We start from the raw sequence: 21,214 nt of genomic DNA, 5'->3' as shown, positions 1-21,214 counted from the left end.
CATCAATACTAATAGGTAAAACAGGTAATGAATTTAAATCAGAAACATGAGAATCTTGAAAAGGAAACAAATGTTCATAAAACCTAACATTTCTAGAAACAAATACTGACTTAGACTCTATATCAAAAAGTTTAAAACCTTTCACATTTTCTGGATAACCAATAAACATACACTGTGTAGATCTTGGAGTGAATTTGTGTCTAACATGAGGTATAGTTGTAGCATAACTTAAACAACCAAAAACTTTTAAAGAACTAAAATCTGGAAGTTTTTTAAACAAAACTTCATAAGGAGTTTTATCTTCTAAAACAGGAGATGAAATCCTATTTATCAAATAAACTGCATGTGTAACACAATCTGACCAAAAGTTTAAAGGCATAAAAGACTGAAATTTTAAAGCTCTAGCAACATTAAGAATATGTTGATGTTTTCTTTCTACCGCAGAATTCTGCTCAGGTGTATAAATGCATGATGTTTGATGAATAATTCCTCTTGATTGAAAGAAAACAGGCATGTTAAATTCAAGTCCATTATCAGTCCTAATGCATTTAATTTTAAGTGAGAATTGTGTTTCTACAAAAACACAAAAATTCTGAATTATCTGTCTTGCATCAGATTTTGCTTTCATTAAAAACAGCCAAGTGTATCTACTTTTGTCATCAACAATTGTTAGAAAATACCTATGTCCATATAAAGAATGAACCTTAGATGGTCCCCAGATATCTATGTGTATTAAATCAAAACAAGAAACAACATTAGAAGTACTTAATGGAAATGGATTTTTCTTCTGTTTTGCTAAATGACAAAACTTGCAATGACTATCAACTGGAATTTTTATTGATGCATCAATATTCTGTAAACATTTTAGTCTAGAATTAGCCAAGTGACCTAAACGAAAATGCCATATATTGTTGGCAGTAACAGAAGAATCTAACATTTTATTCACAGAAACCAAATCAGAAACACCAGAAACACTTTCAGCAAAGTTAACAGAAGCATGCTTAGTTTCAAATTGATCTTTATCAAGATGATAAAGACCTTGTACTTGCTTAGCTAATCCAATCATCTTCCATTTGATAGGATCCTGTATAACACAAACATTTTTATGGAGTATAAAACAATAATCATATTGTGCAATTAATTTACTTGTAGAAATTAAATTGAAAGAGAAATCAGGAACAAATAACACATTCTCCAAAATAAGATCATCAGAAAATCTAACAACTCCTATATGTGTAACAGCAAGTTTTTGAAAATTGGGCAAAGTAACAAACATATTATGCACCAATTTGTATGAAGTAAAAGCATCTAAAGAGCATACAACATGATCAGTAGCACCTGAGTCAATTATCCATATTATTTTTGCAGATTTCCTTTTAAAAGAACAAGCCACAAAAGATTTAAAATAAGATTTTGCAAAAAGATGTGTACCTGTCTCCTGTGTTGAGATAACAGTAGCCTTAGAACCAGCCTTAGAATCAACATTAGTAGAGATAGTATTGACTCTTGGTGTAATAGATCCCATGTTGTTTTGATGTAATAAGCTCATTAGTTGATTATACTGTTCTTGAGTGATAGCAGTAGAAGAATTATCCAAAGCAGTACCATTATTATTATCATGCTTAACTCTATCATATTCTGTATTACCAGCATTTGATCCATTCATAGCATAACCTTCATCCATTCTAGTCTCATTTACTTCACATACTTGACCTTGATCATAATAACAAGCATTTTCCTGATCATATGGATACACAACTTCTCCAACTTGATTCACAAAAGTTTGAGGCTTATATTTTGACTTGAAACCTGGAGGATATCCATGCTTCTTGAAGCAAATATCAACAGAATGTCCACTAAATCCACAATGACTACAAATTGGTTTACCATCATTTGGTGCAGCATAAAACCTCTTTTGTCCCCCCTGTCCTCCTTGAGGCCTAGAATTATAACTACTCACAGGAGGTCTATAAATCCTATTACCCTGAAAAGAACTGTTTCCTTGAAAATTCTTCTGAAAAGAAGTATTGCCTTGTGTAGCAAAAATTACAGATTCATTGTTCTTTGTAGCAATAATCCCAACACCCATCTGCCTTTCATGTTGTAAACTAATGAAAAAGCTTTATTAATTTTTGGCAATGGATCCATCATTAGAGTCTGAGTTTTGACAACAGAAAAACACTCATTTAATCCTTTCAAAAACCTTATTACATAATCTCCTTCTTGATAATCTTTCACTATTTTCAACACATCACAATGACACTGAGGTATGCAAGAACATACAGGAAGCATTCTCAAGTTCAAATATTCATCCCACAATATTTTCAACTGAGTAAAATAATCAGTAACAGACAAATCATTCTGCTTAAAGACATAAATCTCTTCTTGTAAATCTGAAACTCTTAAAGCATTACCTTGAGAAAATCTGTCATACAGATCCTTCCATACATCTAGTGCATTATCCATCCACAAGATACTTTGAGCAATGGAAGGAGACAAAGATCTCAGAATCCAAGAAAGAACCATAGTGTTGCAGCGCTCCCAAACAGGAAAAATTACATCTTCTTTAGATGGAACAGATATGCTTCCATCCACAAATTTGAGTTTATTCTTTGATAGAAGACACATTCTCATGGAACGAAACCATGAGTGATAATTTTGACCATTCATTGATGGAGAAACAAGTATTAAAGAAGGGTTTTCATTTGGGTGAAGATAATACGGGCTTGAAGGATTTTCAAAATCTGTATTCAAAGAATTCATGATTACTTAAAGAAAAATTGTTCAAGATTGAACAAGAACAGTAAACTTAAGATGGATTTGAGAATGAGTTAAAGAAATCAAGACTGATTGAAACAAGATCTGAGAATGGGTTTTAAAGAATCAAAGAAAATATCAAGACTGATTGAAACAAGATCTGAGAATGCGTTTAAAGAATCAATAAGAAATTTCTGTTTTTCCCTTTGGAGAAGATGAAGTAACCGTTTTTATTTTTCAGCTAAAGAGCCTAGGCTCTGATACCATATTAGAATTTAGATCAGCTTAAGAGATTGTAAAAATGAGAAAATTCTCATTAAACTTTAATAATGAAGATTACAAGCTATTTATACTAAGAACTCTGTGAGTTCATTACATAACGGCTATATTCTTGATTAGCTGTTAACTTATTCTAACGGTGGTAACTTAACAGAATCCTAACAGAAACTTTAACTTCTAGTCTAACTGATTTAACAACTTCTAACTTCTGATAAATCAAGCTTAGCTGGAACTGATCTGCTAAACATCTTCAATTTGCTGAACAAGCTTTAGCTGGAATTGATGATGTGGCAGTCTGCTAAACATCTTGAATTTGCTGAGAAGCTTGATATATTTAACACGAACCGTAATAACGTCCGATCTTGTTTCTGGATTAAGTAGAAAAGGAAATGCATAGTCTAGAGACAATTTGATTATACAAATTCTCTCTCTCCTCAATACTACAATAAACCCTCTAATAGTTAATATTCAATAAATTAATAATTCTAATAACTAATATAAAATTGAAGGAGCCGACTTTGTTCCACGTCCGATAATTAATAATTCTATTATATAATAATTAATAAAATTTAAAATATTTTTTATATGAATATTAATTGTTAGAGAGGTTTTTAAAAAATATATATATAACAATTGATGATTTATTTGGGAACACATTAACATTGATTCGTAAGGTAGAAGCTGAAAAACCATCAAATTATGACTTTCTAATTCGTTTGATAAAATTTCAAAAAATTAGATGAGCAAGAAAAATCAAGTGAAACATCTCTAATACAAAAAGATATTGAAATATATGGTTATTTCTTTTAAATTGAGCGATTGTGAAATGTATTTAGTCGATTTTTTTATAATGTAATATTAATATTAGGTTTATGAGTGTAGATGTTTTAAAATATATCTTATACTTTATGTTGGAACAATTGCTGTAAAACTGAATATGATGAGGCTGAGTCGCGGACTAGGTCGCTCTCTTTTAGACGTTTCGCAGCACAGCTCGGTGGTGCAAAGCTGACTATCAACCGCGGCGTCCCTAGGATAAAACAGCCGGAAATACTGATCACACTGCACTGTGAAATCAGCTCTAAAACACTTTCTTTGTATTGCTCTGTGTTTTCTGTGTATTCTCAAATGAAAAGTGAAGCCAGTATATATAGGCTAAGAAAATATAGCTGTTGTGTAAATAATTAATACAGAAAACGTTCTCTGATTAATGAGGGAAAACAGCAACAGTCAAAAACGTGGAGAGGTAAATTCAGAGAGTCAAAACAGTTACAAAAGAATTAAATAAAAATTATTAATACTTTTGTATGCAAAAAATAAAGTGCTAGCCGAACCGAACCACCCACCCAGGCCAGGCCGGCCGACCGGACGGCGCGCGCGTGTGGTAAATCGGGTAGGATGTAACTCCTAGCCCGTTCACAAAATTGGGTACCCCTTGGGGCCCAAACCCATATGAGAAAAACCAAGTTTATAAACCCAATGTATTGAGTTCTCCTAAGCAATGTGGGAAAACCACAAAACTCTCTATCTTCTCATTTCAAGTTACAAGGCACTTTTTCCTTTTTAATTTTTAAATTCAATAACTTTCCAACAATCCCCCACTTTGAAATTTAAAAAATAGTTTCTCGAGCAATTTCTGTTAAGATTGTGCATAAATAAAGGTATCTTTCGATTTGAACCTTTGCGTAGTGAGTAAGATTCTGATTCAACAAGAGTGACTCGTAGTCTTGAACTCTATCTCGGACATCAAACCACGCACGTTCTTTTCATAAGTGTTTTTCTAAAGCCCGTGCATTTATGGCCCTGCACGTCTATCCCAGTTTAGTGAACGCTCTAGAAATTTTGCCTCAAATTTCATAGGAAGCGGCCCCACTTCCACATTCACAAAGGTGAAGCTATCAAGAGTACTCCTATAGCTAGGTACTCCACTCCATATGGAGTATAGACTTCATTAAGAGATTCTATTAACTCATCCTCTTCTCGCTTTAGGAATCATGCATTAATTTTGCATGTTCTGGCTGATATCATTTATAACTTGTTATTACCCATTGAACCTATTTCTTGGGATCTCCAGTCAGTTAGGTCGGGTTACCATTATGGATGATTCATTCAATAGGCAATAGTCTCATTCCTTTTGAAGTTTTATGGACTTTCTCTCTAGCTAATCCTTTCGTCAAAGGATCTGCTAAGTTATCATCAGTGCGTACATGATCCACTCTAACAGCCCCTGTTGAGATAAATTCTCTAACAGTGCTGTGCTTACGACGTATCTGTCGTTTCTTACCATTATAATAACGGTTCTCAATTTTTGCAATAGTCGCGGTACTATCGCAATGGATCAACACAGTTGGTATCGGTCTTTCCCATAAAGGAATCTCAGCTAGCAGGCTTCTTAGCCATCCTGCTTCTTCACTAGCAGCAGCTAGTGCTATCATTTCTGACTCCATCGTAGATTGAGCCAGAATCGTCTGTTTCTTTGATTTCCAAGAAACAGCTCCACCAGCTATACTGAAAATATAGCCGCTCGTGGCTTTGGAATCATCTGACAATGTATTCCAATCTGCATCACTATACCCTTCAAGTACAGCAGGATGCTTCAGATAATGTAATCCAAGATTCATTGTTCTTTTAAGGTATCTCATAACCCTTTCAATAGCATGCCAATGCTCAATACTAGGTCTACTAGTAAACCTGCACAGTAATCCAACGACATATGCAATGTCGGGTCTAGTACAATCAGTGGCATACCGAAGGCTGCCAATAATGCTCGCATATTCAGACTGTTGTACACTATCACCAGTGTTCTTAAAAAGTTTTACACTTGGATCATAAGGTGTACATGCATGTTTACAGTCGAAGTAGTTATATTTCTTTAGAATCTTCTCAACATAGTGAGATTGATCTAAAGAAATTCCTTTTTCAGATCTAGTTATCTTTATGCCAAGAATGACATTCGCTTCACCTAGATCTTTCATATCAAAGTTGGCACTGAACATTGATTTCACAGTATTGACAACATGAATATTTGATCCAAAAATCAGCAAGTCATCTACATAAAGACATATGAAAGTGCAAAGTTCCTTTTCAGATTTGTAGTAAATACATTTGTCACTTTCATTCACTTTAAAGCCATTTGAGATGACAAGATTATCAAATTTCTCATGCCATTGCTTAGGTGCTTGTTTTAGACCATACAAAGATTTGTCTAACTTGCACACCTTCTGTTCCTGACCATGTATTACAAAACCTTCAGGTTGATCCATGTAAATTTCTTCCTCCAGTTCACCATTTAAAAAAGCAGTTTTAACATCCATTTGGTGTACGACCAAATCATGAGGGAAAACAGCAACAGTCAAAAACGTGGAGAGGTAAATTCAGAGAGTCAAAACAGTTACAAAAGAATTAAATAAAAATTATTAATACTTTTGTATGCAAAAAATAAAGTGCTAGCCGAACCGAACCACCCAACCCAGACCAGGCCGGACGGCGCGCGTGGTAAATCAGGTAGGATGTAACTCCTAGCCCGTTCACAAAATTGGGTACCCCTTGGGGCCCAAACCCATATGAGAAAAACCAAGTTTATAAACCCAATGTATTGAGTTCTCCTAAGCAATGTGGGAAAACCACAAAACTCTTTATCTTCTCATTTCAAGTTACAAGGCACTTTTTCCTTTTTAATTTTTAAATTCAATAACTTTCCAACACTTTATTATAATTTTTCTATATAAATTCCATAAATTAATAATTTTAATAATTAATAAATTTTTGATCCACCATGTATATTAATTATTAGAGGGTCAACTGTATATGTTTGGAAATTATTAGATTATTTTGTTTTTATCATAAATGTACAATTTTAAAAGATGATGTAATAATTTCAAAAAGTTAAACGTTATTGCATTATTAATTTTAACAAACCTTTTTTTAAAGATATATTTTCAATAAAAACATAATTTGAAAAAGTTTATTATTAATTTTTAAATTAATAAATTTTAATTTAATTACAAATAGGCTAATACTAGATTTGGTTTTGCTCATATGACCATAATTAAATTTATGCAATTTGATGAATTCACCTTTAATAGGTTAATAGGTAATTGTTCAATGACTGCCACGTGAGCAAATCATGTTTAATTTATTAAATTATTAAAATTTTATTCTAATCTGAATAAAATTTATCAGATCAACGTACAATTGTTAAAATTAAAAAAATTATTTATAATTAATAAATGAGATTAATTTTGGATTTTTATAGATCATTAGACTGTTATATATTATAAAAAATGAGTAATTTTATCATTAAATTTATATTACATTATATTTATTTTCTCTAGTGATAATATTTTTAGATAAAAATTTAAACAGATAAAGTTAAGATAATCAAATTTATTCTAAATCTTATACATAACATTTTTTTTATCTTGAGTTAATATATAAGTCTTCATATTTATATTATTGATTTAAAAAAATTAAAATGATTCAAATTGGTAAAAAATACAAATAAATCTATCCATGCATCAACATCGTAGTACCATTTAACAGGAAAAATATAGGAAACAAAAGAAAATGTAATATATATAGAACGTATATCCGCCTGTTTCAATCTCTATCTGGGGAAAAGAAGGGATCTGTTAATGCAAACAAGCGTCACCAAAGAAGAGGGGGAAAAGTGTCACCATAGAAGGGGGAAAAACGTCACAAAAGAATGAAGAAAGAAAAGTGCATCAAAAATTACCAGTTTTTCCGTATTTTTGGTATTTAATATAATTTTTTTATTTTAACATATTTAACTTGAGCCTTTTACCTTTTTACAGTTAAGACCACTTATGTGTTTTTTATGAAAAAATTATGTCATTTTACATCTATCACGGTGCCGTTTTAATTTAAAATAGTGTCATTTTACATCCAAAACGATATCGGTGTATTTAATTGTAAAATTTTGAAAGTTCATATATTTTTTTGACAAAATTAAAAATTATATTAAATACTAAAAACACTTTGATAATTTTTTTTTTGCATTTAAGTCAAAAGAAAAGGAGTGAAAATGACACATTTTAAAAAAAAAAAAGAATTCTGTTTCTTTGTAGGCCAGTTCTTCAAAAGTCTAATGTAGATAATTTTGTATGAATTTTTTTTCAAAGAGAGTTAGAATCATTGAACATTGGTGGCCCTTTAATTTCTATTTTTCAATTCAAGTTTAAAATTTATTTATAAATAATACAATAATAAAAATCCCATCATCATTAATTATTGATTTTCTCTACAATATTTTGGCCGTTAAGCAACGAACTTTTGTTGGATCAGCGTACTAAAAAGAAATAATTATAAAATTACAGTTTTTTTCCATTATCTACCCCTTTTTTTATTCCAATATTCTTTTTTTTTTTTTTTTGATTAAAGACAATAACCTTACACAGCAAGGCCAGCCAAACTAAACAGAAATAAACCTACTATCAGCTAAACAACTCTTCAATAAATCTTCATTCCAAGTCTGCATCCATTGTGGCTGAATTTCTTCCATCCAAATTCGACCCTCATCTGACTCCGCCTCTGCAGCTATCATGTGAGCTAGAGAGTTAGCCTGTCGCTTGACAAACCTCCATTTCACGCCCTCAAGGTTCATTGCAGCAGCTCTGATGTCATTTAATATATCTCCAACTTCTGTTAAATACTCCTCATCATGGGTTAAAGCTGAAATTAGTTGAGCTGAATCAGATTCAAATTCTACCAACTTTAGAGAGCACTCAGTTGCTATCTTTAAACCCCATAATAAGGCCTCTGCTTCTGCCTCGAGCACAGATTGTCTCATCTGGATGTTCTTATTCCCAGCAATCACAACTTCACCTGCACAGTCCCTTCCAACAAAACCAATACCCCATTTACCTCTTCTCGCCATCCCTGCATCAGAATTCATTTTAATCCAGTTTTCCATTGGTCTAGTCCACACGGGATCCCTCTTCTCTGAATTTCCGCAGCTTTTAGCATTAGCTTCCTTGAACTCAGCCAGTGTCTTATAGCACAAAGAAATAACAACCTCGTAGGGAATATCATTACTACTAAAGCAGAGTTGATTTCTTCCATACCAAATGGCCCAACACATAACCCAAAACAGTTCAGTCATTTCCAGGTTCCAGGAGCTGCCATACGAATCCACCCATGACCAAAAATCTGCTGCAGGAAGTCTCCTAGTATCCATACCTAGCGTACAACCGAACCAAATACCTCTAACCCAGCCACATTCTTTGAAAACGTGAGTCAGGGACTCTCTTTCTCCACATCTCGAGCAAAGACCATCACCTAGCGAGGTTCTATGAGCTATCGCACTCTTTGTTGGCAAGCTATTATTAATAACACGCCAAGCAAAGTGTTTGATTTTTGGTGGGATACCCATTTTCCATATATTCCTCCACAGCATCGTTGAAACGCCATGAACAGTTCCTGACCCTCCTGCCGTGTCTTTACTGTTTATTTCTAGGTAGTAAGCTCCCTTAACCGAGAAGAAACCCCTCGGCGAGTAATGCCAAATAATTCTATCTTGCGCATTTGCATCCCTAACGTTCATAGCTTCAATGAAATGAGCATCATGGTCAGTACACAGGTCTCTAACCAACTGCTTATTCCACGTACCTGTTTCAGCATCTAACAATCCTTTCACCGTCAGATTATCATCCATATGTGGTTGCTTCGGGTGAGCCATAAACAGACCATCACGTGGCACCCAAGGATCTCTAAAAACTCTAATCTGACTACCATCTCCGATTTTCCAACGGATTCCTTGTTTAAGCAAGGGAATAGCACTGTGAATGCTCCTCCAAGTGTAGCTTGCCCCCGGGCAAAGATTTGATTCCAAAAAAGACTTCCTCGGAAAATATCTAGCTTTAAGGATGCGGGCTGCCATGGAGTTCTCGTCCTGAATTATTCTCCAACCTTGTTTCGCTAACATAGCCGAATTAAATGCCGGAATGTTTCTGAAGCCCAAACCACCACTACTCTTTGAGCGACACATTTTCTCCCAACCTACCCAATGCATTCCTTTACCCTCGGAACCATTTCTCCACCAAAACTTAGCCATGAGGCTTTGAATTTCTTGGCACACGCTGGCAGGAATTCTAAACACACCCATCGTGTAAGTCGGGATAGCTTGAATGACCGACTTCAATAAAGTCTCTTTAGCCGCCTTTGACAGCAACTTTTCTTTCCACCCACTTAGTTTCTTCCACACCCTTTCTAAGAGGATATTGAAGATTTCTTTTTTTGATCTCCCCACAAAGGTTGGCAGCCCTAGGTAGCGGTCGTGGTGAACTACCGTCTTTGCTTTCACTTGGCTTGCAATTAGTCTTCCTGTGGCAGCCCCTATATTACGGCTGAACGACACCGCAGTTTTCTCGAAATTGATCATTTGCCCCGATGCTTTCTCATAAACTTTTATTATCTTTTGGATCTCACTAGCTTCTTTTTCAGAGGCTCTAGCAAAAATAATCGAATCGTCAGCGAAAAACAAATGAGAGATGATTGGGGCATTACGCGCTACCTGTACCCCATGTATTTTGTTTGCCTGCACAGCCTCGGAGATCAGACCTGAAAACGCCTCCGCACACATGATGAATAAAAAAGGCGATAAAGGATCTCCTTGACGGAGTCCTCTATTTGGAAGGAACTTGCTCTGAGGGACACCATTTATAAGCACTGAATAAGAGACCGTTGAAACACACTTCATGATTAGATCAATGAACTGGATTGGAAAATCCATCTTCTCCATGACTTTCCTCACGAAGCCCCACTCCACCCTATCATAGGCTTTGCTCATATCTAATTTCATGGCCATGTACCCTTTTTTGCCTTTTCTCTTTTGGTGCATAAAATGAAAACACTCAAAAGCTACTAAGATGTTGTCAGTAATCAACCTGTTTTTAACAAATGCGCTTTGAGTTTCTGAGATGATCCCCGGCATTACCATTCTCAGTCTATTGGTGATAACTTTTGAAACCATCTTATATAGGACGTTGCACAAGCTAATCGGCCTATAATCTTTCATGGATTCCGGATTTTTGTTCTTTGGGATAAGAACAATATTAGTATGGTTCACATTCTCCGGAAAGGGAGCTCCATTCAAGATTGCCAAAACGAGATCACTGATGTCAATACCAACAATATGCCAATATTTCTGATAAAAGAGCGGCGACATACCATCCGGTCCTGGAGCTTTATGCGGATGCATTTGCCGAAGAGCTTTCTCCACCTCCTCTCTCGTGAATTGCCTGTTAATGGAGTTTATCATCGCTGGCTTTAACTTATTTCGAATACCCGCTGTAGCCTCCTCACAATCAGTCGGGCAAGTGGAGGTGAAAAGTTTCAGAAAATAATCTCTGATAGCTACATTCATGTCATCCTCACTTTCACACCAATTCCCCTCCTCGTTGAACAAGCCGTTTATGTGATTTCTCGCCCTTCGCTGAGAAGCTTTTTGGTGAAAAAAAGCTGTATTTTTGTCTCCTTCTTTTAACCATAACGCCTTTGATCTCTGCATCCATAGAGTTTCTTCGCAGCGGTACAATTCCTCCAGCTCGCTTTCTACTCCCCTAACGATGCTACACTGGCTAGAGTTTGCAGCATTTTGTTGTAACTCAAATAACTGGGCTCTCTTATATTTTATCCTCCTATTCAAATTTCCCACCACATTAACATTCCAATCTTGAAGTCTGCTCAAACAATTACTGATTTTCCAAGGAACACCCAGCCGACCTGTTGTACCATCGCTACCCCAAGCCATCTTGATGACTTCTTCACAGTCGTCTCTTCGAACCCACAAGGATTCGAATCTCACTATTTTCTTCCTCTTCTTCTTAGTAAATCCAGCTCCAGTATCAGAGTCTACGAGGAGCGGGGCATGGTCCGAGGCTTCTCTGAGCAGAGTCAAAACTGAAGAATTTGGGAACATCTCTTTCCACTTTGAATTTCCGAGGGCCCGGTCGAGTCTCTCGAAAATGGGATCTCTCTCCCCATTACCTCTGCACCAAGTGAATTTGCTACCCTTACACTTGAGATCAAGGAGATTACACTGGTTCACCACGTTCCTGAACTTCATCATTTTTCCTTCTTCCCTAACCCGACCACCTACTCTCTCTGCCTGCCACATTATTTCATTGAAATCCCCACCCACTATCCAGGCATCATGGTATTCATTATTCAAACTTGAGAGGAGCTCCCAGGATTTGTCCTTTTCTGAATCAGTCGGGTAGCCATAAAACCCCGTAAACCTCCAGCTTTTGTCCCCTCTATGTTTTTTAACATCGATATCAATGTGATTCGAAGATAGGGATCTCAGAGCTACCTCCATACCTTCCATCCAGGCCAACGCTAAACCACCTTTGCTTCCATTACTATCAACAACCATGGTATTGTAGCCCCGATTATTAAAAATAGAATTTATCCTAACTGAATCAGACTTAGTTTCGGATAAGAAAACTAAATCTGGGGAATATCGCTGAATAAGGGAGTACAACGAATTAACTGTCCGACGGTTTCCCAACCCACGGCAGTTCCAGAATAAGTGTTTCATTGGATCCGGCGGACCCGGTCTACTTCCGAGTCGGCCGATAATAAATTCTGATCCAGATTGAGGGAGTCTTTCAATTTCTTGTTCAAGATACCCGAATCAATCTCCATTCCAACCACATCATCTGTTGCAAAAACCAACGTTTTTCTTTTCCCACCACTCTTCATAACTGTACTGCTTTTCCCAGTCTTCTCCCTCGCAGCCCGTTTCCACTTCTGCTTCTCTTTAACTCCGTCACCACCTTCAACATTTTTTGCACCTATTTTCTGAACTATCTCACTTCTAGTATGGCAGTTCTCGTTCATGGATAGTTTATTTACTGCCTCGGTCACAGCTATATGCACATTATTCTTCTCATTCAGGCCATGCACGTCCAAACCTTGGGAGTTGTTAGGTAAGTGATCCTTGGCAATGCTAGCTGAATTCGCCTTCTCTGCGACATATATATCATTAAGTGTTAGGTTAGTACTTGAGTTTTCCGTCTGTTCCTCCTCACCACTGTCTTCTCTGACCATTTTTGCTGACCCCTCTCCTTGTCCCTCCTGCCTCACCCCCTTTTCCCTTTTTTCCTCTTCAAAGTGAAGTTTCTTTTTAATTTCTTTTATCAGATCATCCTCCCTCTTCTTCTCCAGTTTCTGATTCCTGCTTATTAGTTTCAGCGGAGATGCTCTCATCTCTTCCCCATATTGGTACAAACTTTTATCTATCACCTCCTCTTCTACTTCTTCACAATCACTATCTATATGCCCAATTCTACCACACACGTAACAGAAGCAACCCAGTCTTTCATATTGGCATGCCAACCATTTTTTTTGGTTGTCATTCATCCTCACCATAACACCTCGCTTTAAGGGTTTATCGATATCTATTTCCACCCTAACCCTTATGTAGCGGCTCCAACCCCCAAGTCTCTCCTCGTCAATCTCTACCACTGTCCCCAGCCTTTTACCAACCGTAGCAGCCATATTCTTGGTCATTTTACCCAAAGGGATATTAAGGATTCTAATCCAAAATGGAATCTTGTTAAAGACCATATCTTCTAGGGTTTCATTCACATCAACATCCTTTAGCACTAACAAGAAATTATCAAAGGTCCATGGGCTACCTTTAATCACACGTTCCTTGTCTTTCATGGAGTAAAATTGGAAGACAAAAGTATTATTTGGCCATTGTTTAATTCCAAAACCCTTATTAAGTTTCCATATTGAATTAAAAGTTCTCCTCATCGCTTCGACGTTAATCTGTTTCTTCGTCAACAATTTTCCAGATAACCCATACACTGATCGGGCTATAACTTCAGAGCTATTTTCCTTCTCTATAATCAACTCCTCCTCCTCTTCTTCCGTGAGAAGCAAAGCTTTACCTCTCTCGACAATCCTAACCGGAGAGTAATCCCTCCCTTCTGCCATGACAACAGACCAACGATCCACTAACGGAACTCCAACTTGCACGAACAAGACGACACCGTCCTACCAAACCCTAGTTTTCAAGAGACCAGAGCCTGAAGGAGACTTTTTTAATATTTGTTTTTTTTAAGCCGTCTATTCCAATATTCTTTTTAAGTTTAAATAAACGGTTTTTTTTCCTTCTCCGCACATTTCTTCAATGAATTCCTTTCTTCTTTGTTTTTATATATTTTCTCTTTTAAAATTTGAAAAATTTGGTCCAATTTTTGAAATACAGTCGACCCTCTAATAGTTAATATTCTATAAATTAATAATTCTAATAATTAATAAAAATTTGAGAGAACCAACTTCATTTCACGTCGGATAATTAATAATTCTATTATTTAATAATTAATAAAATTTAAAATATATTCTACATGAATATTAATTATTAAAAAGATTTTTCTAAAAAAAATATAAAATTGATGATTTATTTGAGGCAATACTAACCTTAATTCATAAAGTGGAAGTTAAAATACCATCAAATTATGGCTTTCTTATTCTTTTGAGAAATTTTAAAATAAATTATTAAATAAACAAATTACAGTAAGTAAAGTATCTCTAATATAAAAAATATTAAAAATTATTTTACTTTTGAATACAACTTCGTAATAAATATTTTTTGATTTGATATCAATTGATATTTTTTAAAATGAATATGAAATTGTTTCTTTTAAATTGAGTGATTGTAAAGTGTATTTAGTTAGTTTTTTATAATATAATATTAATATTAGGTCTATTAATGTAGATGCTTTAAAATATCTTTTATAATTTTTTTAATACAAATTTAATAAACTAATAATTTTAATAATTAATAAATTTTTGTTACACCATGTATATTAATTATCAGAGGGTCGACTGTACTTTGTGAAACTAGATGTATTTTGACCTATTATCCCTCAATAAATGTATTTAAAAGAACTTCGTAAAGCTAACAAAAATCTAAAACCATTACTCCTTCAATAAATTTTTTAGTGGAATTTCGTGAAAATAGTTGAAATATGATAACTCCTTATAAAAAAAACTTATTTGAATCTTTATAGTAAAACATTATGGAACCAGCTAAAATCTAAAGTTGGGAGCCTTCCCAATTTTTTTATGAAACTTTCTAAAATTTTGTAAAACTAGCTGAAATATGAAATTAGGGTCCTTTCTTTCAAACTTTTTATGAAATTTCATGGAACTCTGTGAAATTAGTTGAAATATGTGAGATTCTCTTAAAAAAAATATTTTCGTGAAACTAGTTGAAATATGAATGTTAAACTCAATTATCAAGAAATTTCTTGAAACATTGAGAAATTTACTAAAAAATCAGAGACGGCAAAATTAACTTTATGAAAATCTATTTTTAAACTAGCTGAAAATAAATAAATCATTATGAAATTTTTTTAAATCAATTTCATATATTTTCAGAGCCGGAAAAATGAAGACGAATATCTTCAAAACGTAATATAGAAAACACAAGAAAAATTTACCTTCAAAAAATGACGATTCAAACATTGTAAACGGCGATTCAAGTAAAATAACATTGACTAAAACCTAATTGGTGAGAATTCAAGTAGCAAACGTTAAAAAATTTCTAAGGGAAATAAAATTTATAAAGAGAGAAGAACGTAGAAAAAAATATTATTTATATTTTGAATGTTAAAAATGAGTTATTTATAGTCAAGCTCAGCTGGAGTAAAAACATAAAATTAGTAGCATATTATAGAAAAATTAAACAAGTCAGCCCTAAGGCATTATAATAAATATTTTCATAAATATAATATTTTTTAAAATTTAAATCTACATTTTACTATATAATTCAACCAAATTAAATGATTCAACTACTAATTTAATTAAGTAATTAAAATTAAAAATAGAAATGTTTATACAATTATATACACACACACACTCACACACTCTAACTGATAAATAAAAAATCTCATAATCTTTGAATAGTACAACTTTTGGTTTTATGATTTTTTTAAATTTAAAGAGGTTGTTGAACTGTGCTTTTAGCTTTTAAGAGAGAATCAAATGAAAGTGATTTTCAATTAGCAGTCGAACTAGTTAAACCAATCGGTTTGCTTTGATTTTTAAAATACTGGCTGGGATAAAAAAAAAGCATATAAGAACTTTGATTCATAAAAAAAAGCATATAAGAACTATGATTCATAAGAAGAGTGGTATAGTAGAAAAGTGTTAAAAATAAAAAATAACAATTATTAATATTGTGATAGAATTTGTTTGTTCTATTGAAGTATGAATAAAATTGTACAATTTCTTTTTTTTAATATTGGGATAATGTTGAGAAAGAGGAAGAAGTCATTTACTTGTTTATATTTAGAAGATAAAAGAAGACAAGTCCATGAGTTGATGTTTAAAGCACAACTATAAAAAAGGTGTGAGAATTAGAAATGAGTTTTGGATTTAATTCTAACACCTAATTCATAATTGAATTGAATTAGTTGACAAATTGTATAGACTCCAATTTTAGAAGCATGCTAATTTAAATTCATATGATTTGAATATTTGATCAAATGTGAATTTTGTATAGCTTTCTTTTATATATTATTCAGAAATTACATAGTTTCGTGGCCATATAGCTCATACAAATTAAATAATATATATGTATTAAAAATAATAAATTATTTATACAACAGTTTAGGTTTAATATATTGTTTGACTCCTAAACTTGTATCACTTATCAATCTGACCCTTTATTTTTTTGTTTAATCTATTTGACACCTTAATTTATAAACTTTTCCTACTTAACTTCTGAAATTGTTATTTTTATAAGGGAAAAGGGTCATTTATGCCCCTAAGGATTGGAGTTAGGATCAAGTAAACCCTCAACGTATGAAAAGGTTCAAATATATGCCCTCAACGTCTTGCAAAATGAACAAACAGGCCCTCCAATTTCGACAACCAGGCCCCCAACGTCTCATTTATAAGTCAAAATGGGGGCCTGGTTGTTCAATTTTTAAGACGTTAGGGGCATATTTGAACCTTTACGAACGTTGAGGGCTTGCTTGATCTTAGAGTCAAATCTTAAGGGCATAAATGACCCTTTTCCCTTTTTATAACCCTTTTGTCCACGTGAGACAAGCAGTTGGTTACTAATAAAATATGGTGCATGAGAACTCTAAACTTATACTGACATGTCATTTTATTAAGGTACTATTTTAACTCTTGAACTTATACTTTTTTTTTCATATGACCCCTCAACTTTTCATTTTAATCTTTTTCACATCCTAACTTTAATTCTTTTATATAAAATATTATTTTGATGAAAATTAAAAAAAAAACTCTCTATTTTATAGGGATGTACTATACTATTTTTGTTTAGAAAGTTATTGTACTAAATTTTTATTCTTCCAATCCTTCTATTTATCTAATTTTGATTTTCAGGTATTTTTTTAGTTTTTTCTAATCCCTCTACTTACAATATTTTTGTCCTCCGATCACATAAAAAGACTTAAAAGTCGAAAATTAGATAAGTAGAAGGATAAGAAGAATAAAAAAATAATACAAATGCCTCATGTACAAAAATGGTATAGTAGGGACCTCCATATAAATTTTGTTTTAAATTATAACTATACTAAAAAGCTAAAATTACAAAATTGGCTAAAATAAATAGTTTTTTTTATTGAAATTAGTTAAAACTAATCGCATCCAAATATTTAATCTTTTTAAAACATTATATTCAATTATTATAAATTACCTTATTTTATCTAGACGCATTAAACGTCCAACTTTGTATTTACTTAAGGGAGTAGTTATTTGATACTATAGGTGTAAATAAATCGGGCTACTCAAGTAAAAATTCGAAATCGACTCAAAAAATTTGAGCTCACTAACGGAAGGAGGGGAAAGCATGGGAGTGTCATTGTCCCTTCCAAATTTTCAAAATTGTTGAAATTAGCACAAAATTTTTAATATTTTATAATTTAACCCCCCCTAATTTTTAAAATTATCTATTTCATATATTATATATGACAATTTGACCATTCCTATGTTAAAATCCTAACTCTGTCACCGTTTGAGCCGTTTACACCCCTATCATCCCCTATTTGATACACATTGGTAAGTTTAGATTACCAGATGCATAATGTGAACTTAAACAAGTAGTATAAAGACTGAAATTACGGATTAATGTCAATATTATTTTGAAAATACAGAGTTATAGAGGTAGCAAAACCCTAACATTGATGTTGTTGTTTTCCTATAATTTCAATTGTTTTCTTTTCAAATGGAGCTTTCTGTTAGTTGAGAAGAATCTTACCTTCCTATTAATAAATCAAAACTGATTTTAAGTTGAATGGTCTAAATGTACCTAATAATTGACTCATTTTTTTAGATATATACCTATCAATCAATAAAGATTTAATAAAGGTTTATTATGCCCCTCTAATTTGAGACAAAATAAATTAAAGGCAAAATAAATTTGTCAATCCACAATTTAGTGTTTCTCATAATTTTTAAATTTTATCAATTTGATCCATTATCTTTTTAATTTTTGTCAAATATATCACAACTCATTTAGAGCTGATGTGGCGCAATGTTATTCGTCTACGTGTACAAATTTTATCCTACGTGATGTATACAACCCCGCGCCATGTCAGTTTCCAATGAGTCACGGATATATTTAATAAGGATTTAAAAGATGATGGATAAAACCGATAAAATTTAAAGATCACATATATTTGATAATTTTGCCAAAATTAAAATAGTTCAAGTTTATAATTCTGATTAGTTTATCAATTTTAAAATAGTCTTATACTTTTGACCATATTAGTTCAGTATATAAAATGATCCAAAATTGATAAGTCTTTTGACCTTTTATTATAGAATTAAATGCACAAAAAATCACCAACTTTTGGGTGTTTTGGTATTTGACACGAACTTTTAATTTTGACATATAAATACACGAATTATCAATTTTTTGCATATATGACCAAGTTTCCGATTTAGGTAAAAACGGTGTCGTTTTGGATATAAAACGTTGCCGTTTTAGGTCAAAAACGGTGCTCATGTTATATATGTAAAAAATTGATAGTTTGTGTATTTATATTACAAAATTAAAAGTTCGTGTCAAATACTAAAAATACGCGAAAGTTGGTGATTTTTGGAGTAATTAAGCTTTTATTATATGTGGAAGGGATAAATGAATCTTTATTGATTTATCAATTATTCAACTACTCAAAATCTTAAAAATTGATAGCCGACGAACTATAGCTTAAATGGTATATATGTTAGATAATATTGTGTTAAAGTCGTGAAATTAAATTATTTCATCGGTGCCACAATTTCCACTTAATAAAAAAACATCCAAAAGCTGGTAACTTGATCAAGGACATTTGTGGTCATGAACAGTAAGAGAATCCAAGAATTGAGTGATATAAATATGACTAGCATATTGAAATTGACAGGGAAAAAAACGAATTAAAGAGAAGGGGTCCATATAAAATTAATTATAGGAAATGATTGGTATTACATGAATCAAAAACTAATAGTATGTTACTTCATTCACAGTTTTTCTTTGTCCGAAAATGGTAATAAACTGTTAGAATATCAAGTGTCAATAGTTAGATATTTGACGCTGCGAACTCGAACTCGAACTCGAACTCAAGCTTAAATTTAAAGTTTATTTAAAAAAATAATTTAAGCTCGAGTTTTCATATTTAACTAGATGAACTGTGATGGTTTTGCACACTGACCTTACCTTACACAGAGTAAAGCACATTATCATATGATGACTATTCTCAGAAATTTTCAGATAAGCCATAATTGTCTGATTTTTTTTCTTAATTTTTTACTGAAAGAAAAGAAAAAAAAAGATGATCATCATATTATAAAATGGTACAAATTGTTGAGACATTAACTGAGATTTTCAGGTTCAAACAGTTGCTGCTTTCCATTGAAACATCTCAAAACCACCACAGCCTTCAAATTAATAAATAATATCCCAGAAAAAAATCAAAAAGAAGGGGCGCTGCCAAAAAAAGAACAGGGTGCTGAAAAGTATATATTATAATAATATCCCCATTTTGAAAATGGAATCAGCCTGTCAAATCAGTTTAATTAAAAATAAATAATTCTAATTTTAACTAATTAAATTCGTTAATTTTTTTTTTCCTAATCGATTGAATCAATCAGCTAAAAAACGTCATCTTGCATCAATTTTTTTTTTATTAATGGACTCATTTACCAAATGACTTACTATTTTACTAGAATTGACGAGTTAGCTTAAAATGCAGGGTTATTAAAATGAGTTATGATACACTAACTTCGTTAGCCAAATGCATAAAATTAGCTCGTTTATATTGAATCTTTACTAAATTCGTGTCAAAAATATATCAATTTGTTTATATACGAAATAATTAAAATGTGTTATGGATCGACTTGGAAATCCGACTAAACCATTTATATATTATACTATTGATAATAATTATTGTTATTATATCTTTCATCTTTCGCGTTTTTTCTGATTGAACAACAATTTTAAAAACGTCTCATCTTGCATCAAACTTTTGTGATTTATATTTGTAAAATGAATTTATGATTAAACAAAGGGTCAACGCGCCTCTGAATTTGTGACACAGAGTCATTTAACTCGGTTCTTATTGTTTTAAGCAACTAATCTCAAAATTCTTCATTTTTAAGTCAGATTATCCCACAATTTATGTTTTTATTGGAACAAATAGGTTTAGAATAATGTTGTCGTAAAAATTAAGGAACTTTTTCATTTATTTTGCATTTTCCATTTCCGATTTTTATTTCACGCGTTTTAACAATAGAATTATAGATAATCTGACCCAAAAATTAAATTTTTTGAGATTAATTGCTCAAAAAAATAAAAGTTAAATTAAATAATTTTAGGGGGCGCGTACACCTTTTTTTTCGTTTGTTCGTAAAATGAATTTTACATTGTGAGATTTATAATTTTTGAAAGAAACAGGAGAGCAGCGGTGTGTGAAATGGTAGCCGCACTTAACTGTTTTATGATTGGTCTGGTCTTTCCCTGCCAACGCGTGGGCCGGTGTCTCTCTCTCTCTACACTTTTATAATCCAACGGGAGCAACATTTCTAATATATACTCAACAACACAGTACAAAAATACTTATCAAATATCATACTTTATTTTATATTCAATTAATCAAATATTGGAGTACTACATTAATGATAAAAAAAA

The 21,214-nt window shown here is 32.7% G+C and overlaps 1 protein-coding gene across 1 annotated transcript; it reads right to left on the bottom strand.

The window, feature by feature from the left end:
• Window positions 1-8,467: 8,467 nt before the first annotated feature.
• On the bottom strand, window positions 8,468-19,807 carry LOC126668108 (uncharacterized). Its single transcript, XM_050361324.1, has 3 exons — window positions 19,745-19,807; window positions 12,610-14,061; window positions 8,468-12,520 (listed from the first exon to the last, which is right to left on the bottom strand). Exons 1-3 carry the CDS (start codon window positions 19,805-19,807, stop codon window positions 8,468-8,470), a joined length of 5,568 nt encoding a protein of 1,855 aa, XP_050217281.1.
• Between the last annotated feature and the right edge of the window lie 1,407 nt (window positions 19,808-21,214).

The sequence above is a fragment of the Mercurialis annua genome, linkage group LG2, assembly GCF_937616625.2.
Source record: "Mercurialis annua linkage group LG2, ddMerAnnu1.2, whole genome shotgun sequence".
In the NCBI taxonomy this organism is placed as follows: Eukaryota; Viridiplantae; Streptophyta; class Magnoliopsida; order Malpighiales; family Euphorbiaceae; genus Mercurialis; species Mercurialis annua.
This window is presented reverse-complemented; position numbering and strand designations above follow the sequence as displayed.

Bases quoted from the DNA above. Each gene is read 5' to 3' on its own strand.
- LOC126668108 (XM_050361324.1), bottom strand. From the start codon at position 19,807: ATGGCTTATCTGAAAATTTCTGAGAATAGTCATCATATGATAATGTGC. The intron at 14,062-19,744 runs GTAAGGTCAGTG...AGGGTTTGGTAG, and splicing joins TGTGCTTTACTCTGTGTAAG to GACGGTGTCGTCTTGTTCGT. The intron at 12,521-12,609 runs GTCCGCCGGATC...TCCCTTATTCAG, and splicing joins CCGACTCGGAAGTAGACCGG to CGATATTCCCCAGATTTAGT.